This window comes from Salvelinus alpinus, chromosome 1, assembly GCF_045679555.1.
Source record: "Salvelinus alpinus chromosome 1, SLU_Salpinus.1, whole genome shotgun sequence".
Taxonomy (NCBI): Eukaryota; Metazoa; Chordata; class Actinopteri; order Salmoniformes; family Salmonidae; genus Salvelinus; species Salvelinus alpinus.
In genome coordinates this window covers 102,845,054-102,867,368 of record NC_092086.1, presented here as the reverse complement: position 1 = coordinate 102,867,368, position 22,315 = coordinate 102,845,054, and the positions used below count along the sequence as shown (strand labels likewise).

The 22,315-nt window shown below is 40.6% G+C and overlaps 1 protein-coding gene across 1 annotated transcript; it reads left to right on the top strand.

The window, feature by feature from the left end:
* Window positions 1–1,083: 1,083 nt before the first annotated feature.
* On the top strand, window positions 1,084–16,509 carry slc25a1b (slc25a1 solute carrier family 25 member 1b). The gene is made up of 9 exons (XM_071338208.1): window positions 1,084–1,516; window positions 11,243–11,350; window positions 12,402–12,501; window positions 12,596–12,734; window positions 12,846–12,930; window positions 13,746–13,850; window positions 13,970–14,085; window positions 14,199–14,272; window positions 14,411–16,509. The coding sequence occupies exons 1-9, from the start codon at window positions 1,405–1,407 to the stop codon at window positions 14,523–14,525; spliced, it is 954 nt and encodes a 317-aa protein (XP_071194309.1). The 5' UTR covers window positions 1,084–1,404; the 3' UTR covers window positions 14,526–16,509.
* The last annotated feature ends 5,806 nt before the right edge of the window (window positions 16,510–22,315 follow it).

The following is a 22,315-nucleotide window of genomic DNA, read 5'->3' as shown; positions in this document are numbered from 1 at the left end:
CTCAGAACAAGAAAAGACTGACGAGTTTCATAAGTAAGTCCTTTGTTTCTGGCCATTTTGAGCCTGTAATCAAACCCACAAATGCTGATGTTTCAGATACTCAATTAGTCTAAAGGCCAGTTTTATTGCTTCTTTAATAAGAACAACAATTTGCAGCTGTGCTAACATAATTACAAAAGGGTTTTCTAATGATCAATTAGCCTTTTAAAATTATAAACTTGGATTAGCTAACACAGCATGCCATTGGAACACAGGAGTGATGGTTGCTGATAATGGGCCTCTGTACGTCTATGTTGATATTCCATTAAAAACAATATGCCGTTTCCAGCTACAATAGTCATTTACAACATTAACAATGCCTACAATGTATTTCTGATCAATTCAATGTTATTTTAATGGACAAAAACTTGTATTTTCTTTAAAAAACAAGGACATTTCTAATTGGCCCCAAACTTTTGAACGGTAGTGTATGTTCTGGTTCAATCTTAGCTTTCCTTATCTCCAAACTTCTGTGGAATGTCCATGTTGATCCTCTTGGTCCATCCACCTGTCTTTGTTAGTCAGGCCTGACCCCTTCATCCCGTAGTTTATTCCAGTTATCTATTTTATAATGACTGAAGATGCAGAAGTTTATGCCAGGCCCCTTCTAATAGGGTATAATAGACTGGTTAGAACTTTGACCACATGCCCTCTAGACGGACTACATGCTCTCTATCAAATCAAAACTGGAATTTTTGTCAAAACAAAGTTGTAAAAGTATACTAGACATTTATAGAATACATCATACATAGTTTGACGATTCTGTGACAAACGGTGAATTAGTTATTGATTTATACTGCTTTAAATGCCATTTTATATATTGTATGTATTTCTGTCAAGTCAAAACTGGAATTTCTACTCAAAACAAAGGTTGTAAAAGTATGCTAGACATTTATAGAAAAAATCATATCTAGTTTGACGATTCTGTGACAAACGGTGAATTAGTTATAGATTTTTACATTGTTAAATGGCTTTCGGCTTTTGGCAAATGTCTGTTGAATGTGTGAATATAAAACCAAGTCCCGTTCCACCTTAAATCGGATTTGCGTTTGTGAAAAATATGGCGCTTTTATGAGGGTGAAAACCCCGCGCCCCGCCCTAAAAACACTGACCACGATGGACCGATACACTAGCCTACTGGCAATGGAGGAGTGAGGAAACTTCGCCTGTCAAAAGTGCAGATTCAACATTAGCTTTTGTACTGTGCCAAGTCCAATGATCAACACCGCCTTTGTAAGTGATCGCACAGCAATTCGTGCACAGAGCAGTAGAGTGCACGGAGGCTGACTATCGGGAGAGAGAACGAGTGTCGTCGTAGAATATAACAAGTTCTAGGTTGTTTTTTGGGGGGCGAGTGTTGCCAATATGTCCGGGAATCCCACATTTGTGAGTCCCTTCCACAGACCCCGCTGTTTGGCGGCAGCCGCGCCAGCAGGGAAAGCCAAACTCACCCACCCGGGCAAAGCGATTCTAGCAGGTAAGGATGAAGTCATTCATCTTTCCTTGTGTAAGCTGCTGATACTTTGTTTCACATTTTCATACAGTGCTCATTCCAGCGCATTGCTACATTCTAACACTGCATGTCATTGTCACTGTGACAATGCAGGGTATTCTACATGGGTTTCTTTTTACTTTTGTCGAGTGGCAGTTTGTTATATTGTAGCAATATATTTAAACACGATTGCCTGCCTATAGTGCTTGCTATGGGAGTGGTGAGGTGAGCTTTGTTAGTGTAGTGAGTTATTTGAGAGTCTACTGATCCATTCAGTCATTTTTTTCTTCATTTAGTCATGAACTACATGTCATTCAGTTGCTAGGGAGTAAGTGGCCCATTCATAGACGCTAACTACCTTTAGCGTCAATTCATGAAGGTATCTTCGAGAGTCAGACTTAGATTACAATATAGCAACCCATATCATGTGCTGTTCTTGACAAGATGCTGCAATATGATAATTATTGAACATATATGATACTTAAGGAATACAAGACAGTATTAAATTGTTTGGAAATAAAACCTAAAATAAGAGTCTACCATGTCTAAGCCTGGGTTGTCTTTAAACTGTAGTAACCTCGAAGTGTTCAGCGAAATCCTACTCACTTTAACTATGGTTTTGGCTCCATCTGTTGAATTACTACTATCAATTTGCCCTTTGAGCCTTTACTTCAATGTGTGTGTGTGAGCGAGCGGTGTGTCTGTTCTAATCAAGGACACATGCTCTGGCTGAAAGTTCCAGGGTGTATAGAGTTAATTAGATGCATGTCGTGGTCCTTTTTCTCTGATAATTACTGACCCCATGATCCTACTGAATCCCCCTCTCCTCAGTCCAGCAGAGCTCGGTTAACATGGCTTATGAATGGAAGTTAGGCAGGCTTTCCTCTCACAGGAATGGGGGCTGAGTGGAGTGTGCCATAACACTAAAGTTACAGAATCTGGCAAACTTGGTTTCAGACACAAAACATTTACAAAGTTCCAATCTAGGAAAGAATTTGTTTGAATTTTATAGAACACTTGGTGCCAACAGCGATAATGGTTGGCTGTTCTATCCCTTTCTCAGAGTAGAGTCGTGGCCAAAAGTTGAGAATCAAATCAAAGTTTATTTTTCACGTGTGCCGAATACAACAGGTGTAGACCTTAGAGTGAAATGCTTACTTACAGGCTCTAACCAATAGGGCAAAAAAGGTATTAGGTGAACAATAGGTAGGTAAAGAAATAAAACAACAGTAAAAAGACAGGCTATATACAGTAGCGAGGCTACATACAGGCACCGGTTAGTCAGGCTGATTGAGGTAGTATGTACATGTAGATATGGTTAAAGTGACTATGCATATATGATGAACAGAGAGTAGCAGTAGCGTAAAAGAGGGGTGGGTGGGACACAAGAATGACACAAATATAAATTTTCAAAGTCTGCTGCCTCAGTTTGTATGGTGGTAATTTGCATATACTCCAGAATGTTATGAAGAGTGATCAGATGAATTGCAATTAATTGCAAAATCCCTCTTTGCCATGCAAATGAACTGAATCCCCTCAAAACATTTCCACTGCATTTCAGTACTGCCACAAAAGGACCAGCTGACATCAGCATTCATGGGTGATAGCTGAGGGCATTTGTGGGTGATAGCTGAGGGCATTTGTGGGTGATAGCTGAGGGCATTTGTGGGTGATAGCTGAGGGCATTCGTGGGTGATAGCTGAGGGCATTCATGGGTGATAGGCACAAATGTATGCCCTCAGCCTATATTGCTTCTGTATCTTGCTTTTTGCAAAAGTGTTGTTCAACCTCAAAAAGCACAAAAAAAATGGATTTTGACACCCACCGTCTCAGATTCTTCTGAAATAATTTATGTTCATGCTTCATGTCCAAATCTTCCTAAAGTATCTAAAAATGTATTGTGTAACTTATAGATGATTTGGATATAAAGTGCAAAAATGCTAACATAGGTACCATTGACTTGCATTGGATTTGTGCCACAAATTATATAAAGTTAGCATTTGAATCAGTGGCCAGGTAAACAAAACCAAAGAATGGGTTGCTGTCATACCTGGTTCAAAAACTTACCCTGTAAGAAAACCAGTATGTAATTTGGGACATAAAACCAACAAATTCAATGACTAATTTCTCTAAACATGAATAAAACATATTTTTTTGTTGTTGCTGAGAATACATTACATAGGATGAAGAAACAATACTCCCAACTGCAGCTCCATACTACTTGTCAAAGATAGAGTAATGATACTATATACTCATTGTTGGGGTGGGATTGGCTTGGGGTGTAGGGCTTTTGACCACTTCTTTGGACTCCTCATGTCTTACTCATTGTTAGCAAAACATTTGGTCCAAATTGGATGTTAGGTACTATAATTTTTGAATATTATATACAGTTGAAGTCAAAGTTTACATACACTTAGGTTGGAGTCATTAAAACTCATTTTTCAACCACTCCACAAACTATGGTTTACAAACTATGGTTTTGGCAAGTCGGTTAGGACATCTACTTTGTGCATGACACAAGTAATTTTTCCAACAAATGTTTACAGACAGATTATTTAACTTATAATTCACTGTATCACAATTCCAGTGGGTCAGAAGTTTACATACACTAAGTTGACTGTGCCTTTAAACAGCTTGGTAATTTTCCAGAAAATGATGTCATGGCTTTAGAAGCTTCTGATAGGCTAATTGTCATCATTTGAGTCAATTGGAGGTGTGCCTGTGGATGTATTTCAAGGCCTACCTTCAAACTCGGTGCCTCTTTGCTTGACATCATGGGAAAATCAAAAGAAATCAGCCAAGACCTCAGAAAATAAATTGTAGACCTCCACAAGTCTGGTTCATCCTTGGGAGCAATTTCCAAATGCCTGAAGGTACCATGTTCATCTGTACAAACAATAGTACGCAAATATAAACACCATGGGACCACGCAGCCGTCATACCGCTCAGGAAGGAGACGCGTTCTGTCTCCTAGGGAGGAACGTACTTTGGTGCGAAAAGTGCAAATCAATCCCAGAACAGCAGCAAAGGACCTTGTGAAGATGCTGGAGGAAACGGGTACAAGAGTATCTATATCCACAGTGAAAGGAGTCCTATATCGACATAACCTGAAAGACCGCTCAGCAAGGTAGAAGCCTCTGATCCAAAACCGCCAGATTACGGCCAGATTACGGTTTGCAACTGCACATGTGGACAAAGATCATACTTTTTGGAGAAATGTCCTCTGGTCTGATGAAACAAAAATAGAACTGTTTGGCCATGATGACCATCGTTATGTTTGGAGGAAAAAGGGGGACGCTTGCAAGCTGAAGAACACCATCCCAACCGTGAAGCACGGGGGTGGCAGCATCATGTTGTGGGGATGCTTCGCTGTAGGAGGGACTGGTGCACTTCACAAAATAGATGGCCTCGTAAGGAAGGGAAATTATGTGGATATATTGAAGCAACATCTCAAGACATCAGTCTTTTTTTTAGGTCTATCGGTGTCAGTCAACTACTATGCTTTCACCTGGAGTGAAACGTGAGTTATAGGGGCCCACTCATTTTAACTCACAGAATAGATGAGAGCAATATGATTGGATGTCTACCAGTAAGTGCTTTCACAGTCAAACCGAAATGAAGGAAAGGAGATGAAAGGAATCCAGTGAGATTCACCCAATAATGTGAGTGCTTGGCAGGGGGCTGGGGCCTGCAGTGCAGTGCTGTGTTACTGAATCCATGAACCATGATGACACAGCATAAATCCACACACTTCTGCAGTTCAGAGAGCACACACACACGCACACGTGCAGCTGGATTACAACATCCTTTCACCCGACCAGCTTAGACCAGGGCCAGGGGCGCATGCTGAAGGTAGGGTTGTCCTTTCATTTTTTTTCTTCTATTTTCTTTCTTCACTGTTCACTTTTTAGTGCATTTTTTGTACTTGATCACCCCCATAGAATGCGAAGCACTCAGACCCAGTAAAATGTGCCATAAATGTAAATCAATTAATTGGTAATGTTGTTGAGCATAAACTATGGTCTTCAACACCCTCATCTACACAGATTACGTTATATCTGGATATGCAGTATTTTGGCTTGCTCCTTATCCTTAACTCTGAGCCCTTCTTTCTCAACATAGAGAGTTGTAGTAGGTCAGTTCAAAAGTCAACTCATATTGAAGTATCATTGTTGCACGAGCATTTATTTCAGCGTGTTTTGCTTGCACACTTTCCTTTGCAAGAAAATAAGTGTGTGTGTGCTCGAATGTTTCCCTCCCACCAGAGACCAGTCAGCTAAGCTGTCTATTAGCCCAGAGACTATTACAATCTCAGTAGTCAGACCTGACAAACTGGTTGTCTTTCTCCTGTCCTGTTATGAGGAAACCGTTAGACATGTCTAATTATAAATATCTAACTTTATGACGGAAGGTACTGGGCAGAATTTCGAACCTACTGTGTAATAGCAAGATAATTTGCGTGAGAGTTTGTGTGTTTGTGGAGATTGTTGCATGTCCGTTCCTGTGTGGGACTGACGGACCAGCATGTCTGTATGTTGAGGTGAAATGCATGCTTGGAGTCCAGAGCCTCAACAAATGTCTCTTTCAGAAGCAGCAGCATGGGGTTGAGGTTCAACCAGGACGTTTCCCAAACACACACACAGGTTTAGAGTCAGCTTTCCCAACTCCAAATCTAACAGATTTTTCCATGGTGAGTGTTTAGCCTAGTTACAACTGGTTAGAGATCAGTGGTTGAGAATGCTAAATTATCAAATAAATTTTAGGTTGCTACCGGCGACAAACTCTATATGTCTGTGATGACTCTGTCACTGAGTGTGTGTAGCTCTAGCTCGCGGTCCCCTGCTAAGACGTTGCATGCATCAAATCAAATTCTATTGGTCTCGTACACATATTTAGCAGATTTTATCGCAGGTGTAGCCAAATGCTTATGTTCCTAGCCCCAACAGTGCAGTGCCACTGGGCTCCCGAGTGGCGCAGTGGTCTAAGGCACTGCATCTCAGTGCAAGAGGCATCACTACAGTCCCTGGTTCGAATCCAGGCTGTATCACATCTGGCCGTGATTGGGAGTCCCATAGGACGGCGCACAATTGGCTCAGCATCGTCCGGGTTTGGCCAGGGTAGGCCGTCATTGTGAATAAGAATTTGTTCTTAACTGACTTTCCTAGTTAAATAAAGGTTTAATTAATACATTTAACCTTTTATTTAACTAGGCAAGTCAGTTAATAACAAATTCTTATTTACAATGACGGCCTACTGGGGAACAGTGGGTTAACTGCCTTGTTCAGGGGCAGAACAATAGATTTTTATCTTGTCAGCTCGGGGATTCGATCCAGCAACCTTTCAGTTACTGGCCCAACGCTCTAACCACTAGGCTATTTAAAAAAAAACATACCTGACGATGTAAGCAAATCCCCCCCCCCCCAAAAAAAAAATAATAAAGATAAAGGAATTAAGAAATATCTAAATTATTAGAATGAGCAATGTCAGAGTCCGGAATATAAGTATATACATGTACAGTTGAAGTCAGAAGTTTACATACACTTAGGTTGGAGTCATTAAAACTCGTTTTTCAACCACTCCACAAATTTATTGTTAACAAACTATAGTTTTGGCAAGTCAGTTAGGACATCTACTTTGTGCATGACACAATTTTTACAACAATTGTTTACAGACAGATTATTTAATTTATAATTCACTGTGTCACAATTCCAGTGGGTCAGAAGTTTATATATACTAAATTGACTGTGCCTTTAAACAGCTTGGGAAATGACAGAAAATGATGTCATGGCTTTAGAAGCTTCTGATAGGCTAATTGACATAATTTGAGTCAATTGGAGGTGTACCTGTGGATGTATTTCAAGGCCAACCTTCAAACTCGGTGCCTCTTTGCTTGACATCATGGGAAAATCAAAAGAAATCAGCCAAGACCTCAGAAAATAAATTGTAGACCTCCACAAGTCTGGTTCATCATTGGGAGCAATTTCCAAATGCTTGAAGGTACCACGTTCATCTGTACAAACAATAGTACGCAAGTATAAACACCATGGGACCACGCAGCCGTCAGGCCGCTCAGCAAGGAAGAAGCCACTGCTCCAAAACCGCCATAAAAAAGCCAGACTACGGTTGCAACTGCATATGGGGACAAAGATCATACTTTTTGGAGAAATGTCCTCTGGTCTGATGAAACAGAAATAGAACTGTTTGGCCATAATGACTATCGTTATGTTTGGAGGAAAAAGGGGGAGGCTTGCAAGCCAAAGAACACCATCCCAACCGTGAAGCACGGGGGTGGCAGCATCATGTTGTGGGGGTGCTTTGCTGCAGGAGGGACTGGTGCATTTTGCAAAATAGATGGCATCATGAGGCAGGAAAATGATGTGGATATATTGAAGTAACATCTCAAGACATCAGTCAGGAAGTTAAAGCTTGGTTGCAAATGGGTCCTCCAAATGGACAATGACCCCAAGCATGATTCCAAAATTGTGGAAAAATGGCTAAAGGACAACAGTGAAGGTATTGGAGTAGCCATCACAAAGCCATGATTTCAATCCTATAGAAAATTTGTGGGCAGAACTGAAAAAGCATGTGCGAGCAAGGAGGCCCACAAACCTGACTCAGTTACACCAGCTCTGTCAGGAGGAATGGGCCAAAATTCACCCAATTTATTGTGGGAAGCTTGTGGAAGGCTACCCGAAACGTTTGACCCAAGTTAAACAATTTAAAGGCAATGCTGCCAAATACTAATTGAGTGTATATAAACTTCTGACCCACTGGGAATGTGATGAAAGAAATAAAAGCTTTAAATAAATCGTTCTCTCTGCTATTATTCTGACATTTCACATTCTTAAAATAAAGTGGTGAACGTAACTGACCTAAAACAGGAAATTTTACTGGGATTAAATGTCAGGAATTGTGAAAAACTGAGTTTAAATGTATTTGGCTAAGGTGTATGTAAACTTCCGACTTCAACTGTATGTATATGATGGTTTGTATAGACATTATTGGCAGTATATGAATAGAAAAGTTGTATACAGCAGTAGTTATACAGGATAAGCCTTGACTAGAATACAGTTCAATGACTATATACACAGAGCAGCAGTCTCTAAGGTGCAGGGTAGAGTACGGGGTGGTAGCCGGCTAGTAACAGTGACTAAAGTTCAGGTCCGTGTACTGGGTGGAAGCTGGCTAGTGGTGACTATTTAACAGTCTGATGGCCTGGAGATAGAAGCTGTCTCTCGGTCCCAGCTTTGATGCACTTGTACTGTCTCCGCCTTCTAGATGGTAGCGGGGGGAACAGGGTGTGGCTCGGGGGCAAAGCCGAATTTCTTCAGCCTCCTGAGGTTGAAGAAGTGCTGTTGCTGTTTGTGTGCCACATCATTGACTGTGCCGCGGGCGCCAGATTGCTATAACATACAGTGTGATGTGGTTAGCTGATATGTAAAATACCTATCCAGGCGTTGTAAGATCTGGCATGCGTCACTAACGCCCGGGCAGAGGAATGCACCCTATGTGTGTACTACTTTCTCTGTTCCAGTGGAGAACTCCGGTTACCACAGCCACAAAGTCAAAATTGGATATATCGTAAAAATCAATGAAAACAAAAATGAGATTTTTGATCTTAATTTAAGGTTAGGCTTAGACATAAGGTTAGCAGTGTGGTTAAGGTTATTGTTAGGTTTAAAATCACATTTAAAGAAGATACATTGTAGAAATAGGCAGGTTTATGACTGTGGCTGTGGTAACTAGAGACGACTCTTCACACCCCCACTGATCAGGAACAGCACAGAGGGGAGTATACTGTGGGCAGAATCCCAGTTTAACCAATCAGAGACCTTCTTTCTGTTTGCTGTTCAACTGCAGATGTGTGGAGCTACTGCTGTTAAGGTGGAACCATGAGGTTACCAATACAACTACAGTTACAGAGAAAAGTCCTCCTACACTGTTGATCTTTTTAATTTGTTAAGTTATTGAAACACTTTTATTATTTATAATATTATTACATTTTATTTGTGAATGCAGTAATAACACATGCTATACATAAAAGGATGACATTCAGCTAGCAGAGAAGACCCATCTACAGTGCCTTCAGAAAGTATTCACACTCCTTGACTTTTTCCACGTTTTGTTGTTACAGCCTGAATTTAAAATAGATTAAATATTGTTTTTTTTTGTCACTGGCCTACACACAATACCCCATAATGTCAAAGTAGAATAATGTTTTTGGAACTTTAATAAAAACGAAAAGCTGAAATGTCTAGAGTCAATAAGTATTCAACCCCTTTGTTGTGTCAAGCCTTAAGTTCGTGGGGGGGATGTCTTAACAAGTCACATAATAAGTTGCATGGACTCACTCTGTGTGCAATAATAGTGTTTAACATGATTTTTGATTGACTACCTCATCTCTGTACCCCACACATACAATTATCTATCTGTAAGGTCCCTCAGTCGAGCAGTGGATTTCAAACACAGATTAAACCACAAAAACCGAGGAAGTTTTGCAATGCCTTGCAAAGAAGGGCACCTATTGGTAGATGGATTAATAAAAAATAAAAAACATTGAATAGCCTTTTTAGCATGGTGAAGTTATTAATTACACTTTGGATGGTGTATCAATACACCCAGTCACTACAAAGATACAGGCGTCCTTTCTTACTCAGTTGCCGGAGAGGAAGGAAAACTGCTCAGGGATTTCACTGAGGCCAATGGTGACTTTAAAATCGTTAGAGTTTAATGGCTGTGATAGAAAACTGAGGATGGTTCAACAACATGATACTTACTCCACAATACTAACCTAATTGACAGAGTGAAAAGAGATGAAGCCTGTACAGAATAAAAATATTCCAAACCATGCATCCTGTTTGCAACAAGGCACTAAAGTAAAACTGCAGAAAATTTAAATGTACTTTTACCCTGAATACAAAGTGTTAAATCTAATACAACAAATTACTGAATACTACTCTCAATATTTTCAAGCATAGTGGTGGCTGCATCGTGATCTGGGTATGCTTGTAATCGTTAAGGACTGAGGAGTTTTTCAGGATAAAAAATAAACTGATTGCAGGCAAAATCCTAGAGGAAAAGCTGGTTCAGTCTGCTTTCCACTGTGAGTTTAATTCACCTTTCAGCAGGACAATAACCTAAAACACAAGGCCAAATCTACACTGAATTTTCTTACCAAGAAGACAGTGAATGTTCCTGAGTGGTCTAGTTAGATTTTCAAGTACATTTAAGTAAAAACTATGGCAAGACCTGCAAATTGTTGTCTTGCAATGATCAACAACCAGTTTGACAGAGCTTGAAGAATTTTGAAAAGGAATAATGGGCAAATGTTGCGCAATCCAGGTGTGGAAAGCTCTTCGAGACTTACCCAGAAAGACAGCTGTAATCGATGCCAAAGGTGCTTCTACAAAGTATTGACTCGGGGTTGTGAATACTTATGTAAATTAAATATTTATTTCATTTTCAATACATTTGCAAAAATATCTAATAACATGTTTTCACTTTGTCATTATGGGGTGTTTGTAGATGGGTGAGAATTGTATTTTATTGAATCAATTTTGAATTCAGTCTAACACAAAATGTGGAATAAGTCAAGGGATATGAATACTTTTTGGGGGGCACTGTACCTTTTTAACTGAGAACTTGTGTCTGTTTCAGATTGAGCAGGGGGTATAGTGATCAGCCCAACCATAACACTCTGTCTCTCTCTAGGTGGTATTGCTGGAGGAATAGAGATCTGTATTACATTCCCTACAGAGTATGTGAAGACTCAGCTGCAGCTGGATGAGAAGGCCAACCCTCCCAGATATAAAGGCATTGGTGGGTATCTGTTCCAACAGTTTCTCCCAAACAGGAAAGTGAATTATTTCGTTACTTTTACATGATTTCCTATATTGTTACCAGTAATAGCATTAACAGTCCATCATTGGCACACATTGAAACAGAGATAGCTGTTTGCAGTAGACCTTACCTGGCAGATTAATGAAAAGCCTTGAGCCAGGGATCTGTACACACCTTTCCTGAGGTGTGTGTGTGTGGGTGCCTAGCTGTGTTATCTGTGTGTTTAGAGTCAGTGGACTTTGGCCTGGAGCTGCTCTGGAGCAACATGTTTGTCAGTCAGTTCTGAGTTCATACTCATGAACTCTTAACTGTAGAAGCGGCAAGTTGTTTATTGTCATGAGTTTTACCCTGAAGGCAGAACTGATCGGCTTCTGCTAGATGGGCTGGCTTCAAAGTCAAAATTGTCTAAATTGTAAATATTTATGAAGATAAAAGTTTGCTTTTTGGTCTTAAATTAAGGTTAGGTTAGCAGTGTGGTAAAACCTTTTATTTTTATGTATTTTATTTAACCTTTATTTAATTAGGCAAGTCAGTTAAGAACAAATTCTTATTTACAATGACGGCCTACCCCGGTCAAACCCTAACCCGGACGAAGCTGATCTAATTGTGCGTCGCCCTATGGGGACTCCCAATCATGGCCGGTTGTGATACAGCCTGGAATCGAACCAGGGTCTGTAGTGACGCGTCAAGCACTGAGATGCATTGTCTTAGATCGCTGCGCCACTCGGGATGAAATCAGATTTGCTGACTTTGTGGCTGTGCCATCTAGTGACCACTCTGCAGAGCTGCAGTACATGAGTCATGACAAAAAATGCCAACCTACGTAGATGCAAGCACCGTGACTGTCACTAACACTTTCCTATATCCATGCATTACTTTTTGTTAATACTATTGAATGTTCCACATGTAACGTGCACAAAACACTATGCACAAATACCTCAAGCCGAGTTGAAATATCTGCAGTTGACTGTGTATGTTTGTCCTTTCTCACCCTGATTCTCTCTGTCCCTTTTCCTTTCCTTCCCTGTAGTTGACTGTGTGAAGCAGACGGTAGACGGTCATGGGGTGAGGGGTCTGTACAGAGGGCTCAGCTCACTGCTCTATGGCTCCATACCCAAAGCAGCTGTCAGGTACTACACACACATACAACCACACTACACCACACACTGTTTATCTGTCTCTGTAAATCTTTTCTATGTCCCTGACAACCGCTCTCTCTATCAGGTTTGGTATGTTTGAGTTCCTCAGTAATAAGATGCGTGATGAGAATGGGAAGCTGGACAGTACCCAGGGTCTTTTCTGTGGTCTGGGGGCAGGAATGGCTGAGGCTGTGGTGGTGGTCTGCCCCATGGAGACAGTCAAGGTATGTGTCTTAAAATGTTTTAAGAAATCCTAAACAGTTATTTGCATGTGTCGATGTCAATAAAGATCTGTATATAATTTGAATCCATGTCGTCCACATGTGTCATTTCAGGTAAAGTTCATCCATGACCAGTCGTCAGCCAACCCAAAGTACCGGGGATTTTTCCATGGAGTCAGGGAGATCATCAGAACAGAAGGTAACACGATGATTGACATTTTTCCATTCACCTAATAGGGGGATCTGGTTTTCTGCTAACAATACCGCCAATTTTTATAACTAATCCAAGATACACCGCAGCCTGTCGTTTCCAATGGGAACAAATTAGTCATAGTGGGCAGAACAAGCAAGGAGGGGTGCAGAGCCAAGCACGAGCTAACGAGATCCTATTGGCACGTTCTAGCATGTATTTGCATATTTCCATTAGGGAACATCTACTCTGTGATGTGCAGTAACTCAATTTGCCCTTGCACTCTTTCTAAACAACTGCATTTTTTTTTCTTTGGCAAAGGGTCAAATCTACAAAACTTAGTCCAGTCTATTCATAACAGATTCTGGTTTAGGGAACAAAAAACTGTATTGAGATAAAAATGTTTCCTCAATGAGAAAATTAGCATTATGTCAGCCAAAATCCATCTCGCTATGTCTTCTCCCACTGCCGGCCACTGGCCTTCCTCTCATCACCATATTTGGTAGTGAGTGGAAACACCAAGCGGATGCTTCACACTTATACATCCGGTGAAATATCTGACTCATTGTTCTATCTGTGGTACCGAGTTTGGCCTTGAAATTCCGTGGCTTCAATGAGAGGAGTCATTCTCCACTGGTTGAAAGAGACTAGTGAAGGGAAGAGGGAGTAGTTACTGCTATCTGCTGGACAGTTATTTGTTCTGGTCTCACCAACTGAAATGGCCGTTGGATGGTTATTTTATGGTAATTGGACGGAAGGTTGTGGGATGGTTATTGGCTGTGTGTTGATGTGTTGTGGTGTTGTGCTGTCTATGTCTCTTCCAGGCCTGAGGGGAACGTACCAGGGTCTGACAGCCACGGTACTGAAACAGGGATCCAACCAGGCCATCCGCTTCTACGTTATGACCTCTCTAAGGAACTGGTATAAAGGTGTGTGTGTGTGACCGACTTAGTTTGAATCCTTGTCTTCTGTGTATATGTGTGTGTTGTTTACCTGTGTGTGTATCCAGAGAGTCTCACTGCTCTGTCTCTCCCTGTCCGTTTCCTAGGTGATGACCCTAACAAGGCCATTAACCCTCTGGTCACGGGAGCATTCGGAGCCTTCGCTGGAGCTGTCAGTGTATTTGGAAACACTCCTCTTGATGTCATCAAAACCAGGATGCAGGTACACACTGCCATGATTAATGACCTGGTCACATGCAGTGAATTGTAGATCTTTCTCTATACATGTATTGTATCATATTGTTAAGTGAACCCCGTCTGTCTCTCCTCTAACAGGGTCTGGAGGCTCACAAGTACAAAAGCACCCTGGACTGTGCCGCCAAGATCATGAAGCATGAGGGACCTAAAGCGTAAGTATCTCTGTACACACTAACTTTGTGACCTCCTGTCTCATTTTCATCTATTTTTATCAGACCGATAATGGTATTGACCCTGTGTCTGCCCTTCGCCTCTTTCCGTCATTCATTATTTCCTCCCTCTCTCCCCAGGTTCTATAAGGGTACAGTCCCCAGGCTGGGCAGGGTGTGTATGGACGTAGCTATCGTCTTCATCATCTATGAGGAGGTGGTGAAGGTCCTCAACAAAGTTTGGAAGACTGACTAAGACCACATTTCCGTGACGACCAGCGGAGCAGGGAACGGCCGGGAAGGCCCGTTGACATCATAACTATGGCCTGATTCCAAACCCAATCCTTTTGCCCTTTCCTTAGGTTATCCATGACTAGCAACCACCTCACAGATCTGACATGACTCTCTGTATTTCATTCCAGAAAGTTGTTCTCTGTCCCCTACCCTTGTTTACTTTGATGGTTGAGTGCACTTCACCTAGGGTGCTATAGGATCCTATTGGGAACACTACTATCATATTGTTTATACCTACTGTCTTTGATCTTAAGATCTGCAAGGGGGATTTAGCAAGGGCACAGGGGGTAGGGTGAGGGATTGGGCATAAGTGACTGAAATATGGGAACACTGTGTCATTCCAGAGAAGTGTCGTAGACGGACGGTGCTTCAGTTCACTAATGGCTATTATTATAATCTTATGTTGTACGTTAACATACTTGACTTAATCAAAAATGAAATTATACTTATAAAACCCCAAATGATGTGATGTAGATCAACAGAAAACACTTGAAAAAACAGAGGAGGATCACAGAGGCTTTTAACTTCAAGGGCCACGGTGTACATTTAACAGGAAATGGTATTACCCGGTGAAATGGGTCTGGTAGAGACCATCGTTTTCCCCTAATAGCAGTATAACAGACATGTCTGTTTGTTCACGGGTCATATGAGTTTTATTGTCCAGGTTTAATGCAGGTCTGAAATGTTTTAGCTGCTTTACATACCTGAGTGCTATTACATCACAATGCCTTATAGATTGTTATATTCAGAGATATCTTTATGGTAGAACACTATTATGGGTGCTTTCGTAAATTCGTCAGTTATTCTGTTCTGTGGCACACTCAGACCAGAGTGCTCTGAAATCGGAGTAGATAGCCAGAGTGAATTTACGAACGCACCCTATATGTAGTAACCATAATTGTTGTGACCATAGAATTAGAACTCAGTGTTTAATTGCTACTCATTCTACTAATTCTGTAGTGGTGAATAGCCTGTTTTTGGTGTCCGTCAAATACAGAGATGTACATGTCATACGGTATACTCAGACATTCTGCAGAATGCACCAACACTTTTTAAAGTTAATTCCATAAAAACAATGACCAAGATTGAGATGATGCTGGTGAGGGTGATGAACTTTGCAATTGCAAATGTGAAACATCAGAAATATATTTACATAATGATTGTTTATTTGGGTGGGTTGAATGTTGTATGAAAGTGCCTGCAAGTGTATCTCATGATTGTTTTAGAAATCTGGTATAAGATGTTTAATGTTGAAATGTTTAATGTTGTATGTCTTAACTGGGTCAGTTCTTCATTACTGTCATATGATACAATAACTGAATTGTTTTTATTTAATATAGACAGTAACACAGTGCAATGAGGCCTTGCTGAGATGTTTTTATTGGCAAATATGATTAGATCTACTGGTACTAGTTGACAGTATAGCTCACCAGACACTATCATAATGCAGCCTTGAGTAATTCAATGTGATGAGATGTTGTCTGGTAATGTTCCCTGTCAGTTATAGAGTATGTATAAATGTCTTTGATTTACAATTTATGATTACATATTTTCTTGGTAGTGTGGAGGGGGTGGGGACACAGATTTTTTATTTATAATGACTAGATTAATATTCAGGGCGGCTCCAGGCATAAACAGCATAAACTCATTCCAGCTGTCAGTTTACTGTTGAGTTAGAATACACAAGGTGCAAGTTCAAAATTTGGTTGTGCATCAACAATTTTTCTATTATGACAGTCACTAGCTATGTTTCCATCCAATTGGCGACAGATTTTCATGTGAATATTCTAGAATCTGCATAAATAAAATATGGTCATTTTCCCACCAGTGGTGTATTTCCACTAAATCGACAGATAAAAATCAGTGTGTGATGACGTAGTGCACAGAAAATGTACCTTTTCACTTAAGTTTTCATGTACCGAATAAAACGTTTTGTTTCCATAGCATTTTCAACTCTACCGATAGGTTTGTCACAAAAACTATTGCATTAAATAGCGAATGTGCCTGCTTTGGTCTTGAGACATGCGCGCTGACCAACAGCTCGCAGCTACAGTGCGGGTAGGCTGTGAGGGTTTTCTTGTTTAGTTTAGCCTGCAGCAGCTGCTCTTCCTGGGATCCACATAAAACGTACAAATACATGACAAAGTACAGAACAGTAATAGACAAGGACAATAAGATATTTATTTTAAATGTAATGTATTAAGATTAGTATTTCTATAGTATAGTATAGTACTATAGAAATACTATCTAGTATAGTCTACATGATGAGATTATTAAGGATAAGAGCGATAATATTTTTATTTGTCAAACGGCAGTCAAGCGTCGATCATCGTATCACCAGAATAAGACCCTCGATATTTAATTGAAAGGAGCATCAAGACCATCACCTTGCACTTTCACCACCCTGTGAAGTTCATCTTAACTAATGTCATCTGTAGCCTAATAAACTGCATAGTTTCCTGAGTCGTAGTGGGAGCGTGACTCCAAATTTACTTCGATATGATGGTTATATCAATATTTGGGCATAAAGGCGTTCCATTGACATTTCCCGTATAATACATTTTACAGACACAAAAATATTCCACTATGTCGAACGAACAAATTATGTGTCGGCATTTATAAAATTACACCGAAACTTCCCGTTTCCATCACAGCTGTCGATCATTTTTTATATGATCAGACTTTACTCGCTTGAAAACTGTGGATTGAAACATGGTTACTGACAGTCACTCAATTAGCCATGTCAGATAACAATTGTCAGGTTGGTAAATTAGTCTAACCAGCTATCTAAACTTGTAATAATCATGTACGAATACCGGCCCTGCCCAGGGTCCCTGACCTCCAGGCCACCCCCCCCCCCCCCCCCTCCTCCTGTAGAATTGCAGGAAATTTGCTTTAAACTGAAGAAACAAATGTATCTCCACCCCATGGCAAAATTGGTAGAATTACTGGAAATTTGCTGTGAAATTGCAATTTATTTCTCTCTGTCCCATTGCAAAATGAGTAGAATTGCATGAAATGTTTTATAAAATTGTAAAATTTTCTCTCCGCCCCATGGCAAAATATGTAGAAGTGAAGAAAACTTTCTTTAAAACTGCAACATGTTTTTTTTAACGTTTTTTACTCAGTCGAGGTCTCAATTTACTGTTGAGTTAGAATAGTAGAATACAGTAGGTGTAAGTCGAAGTTTGGTTGTGCATCAGGAATTTATCTCTTATATCAGTCACTGACAGTCACTCAAATCAAATCAAATCACATGTTAGTTTGTTGGTGATGTTGGTGTTGGTGATGTGGATGCCAAGGAACTTGAAGCTCTCAACCTGTTAGCAATTAGCCCCCAAAAGGCAAGAACCGACCCTGTTTATATTTAGCAAAACCTAATAGATGTTTTACATGAAACAAGACATTTGCCACTGTTATGTCTACCCAATGAAAAATACATCAATTTTTGATGCTCTTAGACAAGATCTTGTGTAAGCATGTTTTATTGAAAGATCACGTACACAGTCATTGCAGATTGTATTTGCATGAAGAGAGACATTTGGAACATTTGCCTTTGGGATTGTGAATATGCCATGTGTGCATTAAAGAGTATAAAAGATTGTGTACAAGATTAGTCTGTTAAGCCTATTATGACAGGATTGGTTTTCAAAGTGTGTCTACTCTGCGTCTTATAACAAGTGGCACAGCGGTCTAAGGCACTGCATCTCAGTGCTTGAGGCGTCACTACAGACACCCTGGTTTGAATCCAGGCTGTATCACAACCGGCTGTGATTGGGAATCTCATAGGGAGGCGCACAATTGGCCCAGCGTCGTCCGGGTTTGGCTGGTGTAGGCCATCATTGTAAAGAAGAATTTGTTCTTAACTGACTTGCCTAGTTATTAAATAAAGGTTAAAAAAATAAAAAACAGGAGCAGCAGTTATCCTCTAGGTCCTACCAGCGGAATCCTCCTACCTCACCAGAACCTCCATTAATGTCTTACATTATAAAGATATTTGTGTGTGACACATATGCCTTGCTTCAGATCTACTTGCGCCATATCTGCACAAAAAAAGCAAGAACTTGTGGGTGACTTTTATTTTGACATAAGGTAAGCAGAGAGGAACTGACCTCACTGAGAAACTGCATGTGTCACACCCTGATCTGTTTCACCTGTCTTTGTGCTTGTCTCCACCCCCATCCTGCTGCTGCCTATCTTCCCCATTATCCCCAGTGTATTTATACCTGTGTTTTCTGTTGCCAGTTTGTCTTGTCAGGTCTTACCAGTGTAGTTTCCTGGCGCCCTGCTGTCTCAAGTTCTGTTTCCCTGGTTCTGACCATTCTGACTGCCCTGAGCCTGCCTGCCGTTCCATACCTGCCTCCTGACTCTGACCTGTTTACGTACCGCTTCCTGTCCTGACCCCGAGCCTGCCTGCTGTTCTGTACCTTATTGACTCTGCCCTGGATTACAGACCTCAGCCTGCCTTTGACCTGTCTTTTGCCTGCCCCCTGTTTCGGTCAATAAACATCTGTGACTCTAGCTGTCTGCATCTGGGTCTTATCCTGAGTTCTGATAGCATGGGTCTACAACAGACCCACGTTTGGAAATTCTGTTTAATTATACATTCCATTAGATGTTTTCTCAAATTCTCCGCTGCACAAGGATCTAGCTCCAGCGGACTATTCTGTTTTTTGCCAGCTAATTCCCAGCAATGCTAGTGTGTAAATACTAGCTTTGCTAAAAGCTTCTAATATTCCCTCATTGTCAACAAACTGAAAGACATTCATGGTCAACAAACATCATCTTTTTTTAAAGTGATTCCTAAATTTTTACATTTCTGGTTCTCAACAGACATGATTTGCCATTCAGTTGAGTTCTCAAATTGTTTGAAGTCAAAACCTTTATAATGTTGACATACCATTAACAACAAATTTTTCTGTTGACCTTGAACTCACGTGCTCGCTGTAGATGTTGGTGTCTGCTAGGGTCGTCACTAATTACCACAGCCACAAAGACAAACAATTATTAAATCTTAATTTAAAGTTAGCAGAGTTAAGATTAGGGTCATATTTAAAATCAGATTTTAAGAAGAGAAACTGTAGAAATGGGGAGAGGGGTCCAGCTGCGACATCATCTTTCAGAGCAGGCATCCCTTAGCTGACACATATGGGTTGCACATATGACATCTCTCAGGAAAAGTAGGGGTTTCGAAAGGAACCATATAAGGAGAAGTGGGGGTTTCGAAAGGAACCATATAAGGAGAAGTGGGGGTTTCGAAAGGAACCATATAAGGAGAAGTGGGGGGTTTCGAAAGGAACCATATAAGGAGAAGTGGGGGTTTCGAAAGGAACCATATAAGGAGAAGTGGGGGTTTCGAAAATAACCATATAAGGAGAAGTGGGGGGTTTCGAAAGGAACCATATAAGGAGAAGTGGGGGTTTCGAAAGGAACCATATAAGGAGAAGTGGGGGTTTCGAAAATAACCATATAAGGAGACGTGGGGGGTTCGAAAGGAACCATATAAGGAGATATGGGGGTTTTGAAAGGTGCCACTCAAGACGTCGTTTGAATTATCGGAAGTTAATCATGGTCTGCAGAGATGACAGTAAGGAATTTCAGTTATGCAAAAAAAAAGGTCTACCTCCAGGGAGCCATGCATGTAACGTTACATTTTTCGTAAATGTAAATGCTAGCTAATGTTAGCTGAATACTTTTTTTAATCTAAGAATGTATTATCAATAAAGTGTTTATTTGTGGGAGGAAGAAAAATATATAAAACAGACCAATGTACATTTCAACTTGCATTTTTATGTAATAATTTCACTAGCAGTTTTAGAGGAACGTAACAATAACAGAAAACAAACACAAGTAAACATCATAACCATATGAATTAACATAGCAACAGCACAGCCTCCACATAGGCCTATCTGATAGTATTATACTCATTATTTTAGAGCTCACTTTACTTGCATGCAGCATAACAGGCTCTCTAGGGTGGATGTCTCCTCCCTGCCCCTAGTGACTCAACACACTTTATAGCTCAGTTTTGAACTCTGATCGCTAGGTGGAAGTTCCATCATATTGCCTTGAACCCACCTGTCCTTGACTTTTCCTAAATATATGTATTTTACAGTCTAGCACTATTTTGACCGTCATGACGGTCACTGTATGCATATTTAACAGTGGAATAGACAATATTGATTTGCAGCAGCCGTCTGTCTGTAAAGCCATATAGCATATAGTACACAATTCCAAATAAATCCATTATTATTTCGTTTAGGAGGGTCATAAAAAAAACATTCTGATATTAAGGCGATTTATATATTTTTTTAAATTGCATTTTTGTAAATCAATGCTTAGTGAGCATAGGCCTATAGGCTTGCACCACTACAATGAAACCAACTTGTTAATTTAGCAGACATCAAACACATAGCCTATAGCTATTCCCCTGCACTAATGGAATATAACCAGATAAAATAGAAAGGATATTTTTTCAAATGGCTATTGCTGCATGATATACTCACCTGAGGAACAAGTTAAATCACGGTCATTCTATGAAAATCTGATTACTCTGCTGAAAAATGGATTTTGAAAAGGGGCCAATCTGCGCAACTTGGAGAGTTATTTGGCAAGAATAGGCTAATTATAACAATTTTTATTCACCATTTTCAATAGGATATAGTAATCAAAACGTCTGGCCTTCAAGGCCCTTTGTATGATGACTTGAAGTGCAGCTTGCATTGGCAATCTTTCAATTTGACAATTGATAGCCTAGTAACACTTTAATGAGCAGGCCTTGGCCTCTGTAAAATGGTATAGAATCAGCATGATCCCCTCTGTCGAAGACGCTTGGACCTTCTTTTTTGATATTTTCAGTGGTATTGTTAACAAACACGCCCCCATAAAGAAAATTAGAATTAAAAACAGGTTCAGGCCCTGGTTCGACAATGATCTTGCAAAGTTACTCCACCTCAAGAATTGCATTTGGCGAAAGGCTTGGTACACGCATACTCAGGCTGACTGGCTCTCGTTCAGGCAAATTAGAAATAAGTGCACTCAGGCTATCCGGAAGGCCAAAGTTAGTTACTTTAAGGAGCAATTCTCTCTCTGTGGGTCTAACCCCAAGAAGTTCTGGAAAACGAAACCCTCCTCCTCACAGCTGCCCATGTCCCTTAAAGTTGACGATGTGGTTGTTACTGACAAGAAGCACATGGCTGAGCTCTTTAATCACCACTTCATTAAGTCAGGATTCCTATTTGACTCAGCCATGCCCCCTTGCCCGTCCAACATTCCCTCATCTCCCACCCCTTCTAATGCGACTATCCCAGATGCTTCTCCATCTTTTTCCCCTGCCCGCAACAAAGTTCCTCCCTGCAGGCAGTCACTGAGTCCGAGGTGCTAAAGGAGCTCATGAAACTTGACCCCAAAAAACCATCTGGGTCAGATGGTTTAGACCCTTTCTTCTTTAAGGTTGCTGCCCCTATCATCGCCAAGCTGATCTCCAACCTTTTTAACCTGTCTCTCCTTTCTGGGGAGGTTCCCATTGCTTGGAAGGCAGCCACGGTTCGTCTTTTATTTAAAGGAGATCAAGCTGATCCTAATTTTTATAGGCCTATTTCTATTTTGCCCTGTTTATCAAAAGTGTTGGAAAAACTTGTCAATGATCAACTGACTGTCTTTCTTGATGTCTATAGTATTCTCTCTGGTATGCAATCTGGTTTCCGCTCAGGTTATGGATGTGTCACTGCAACCTGAAAGGCCCTCAATGAT

What these genes read in the sequence shown, in the direction of transcription:
- slc25a1b (XM_071338208.1), top strand. Translation starts at nt 1,405, where the DNA reads ATGTCCGGGAATCCCACATTTGTGAGTCCCTTCCACAGACCCCGCTGT. An exon ending in GCCCCATGGAGACAGTCAAG is followed by an intron (nt 12,735 to 12,845) that starts GTATGTGTCTTA and finishes GTGTCATTTCAG; the next exon opens with GTAAAGTTCATCCATGACCA. An exon ending in GGAGATCATCAGAACAGAAG is followed by an intron (nt 12,931 to 13,745) that starts GTAACACGATGA and finishes TGTCTCTTCCAG; the next exon opens with GCCTGAGGGGAACGTACCAG.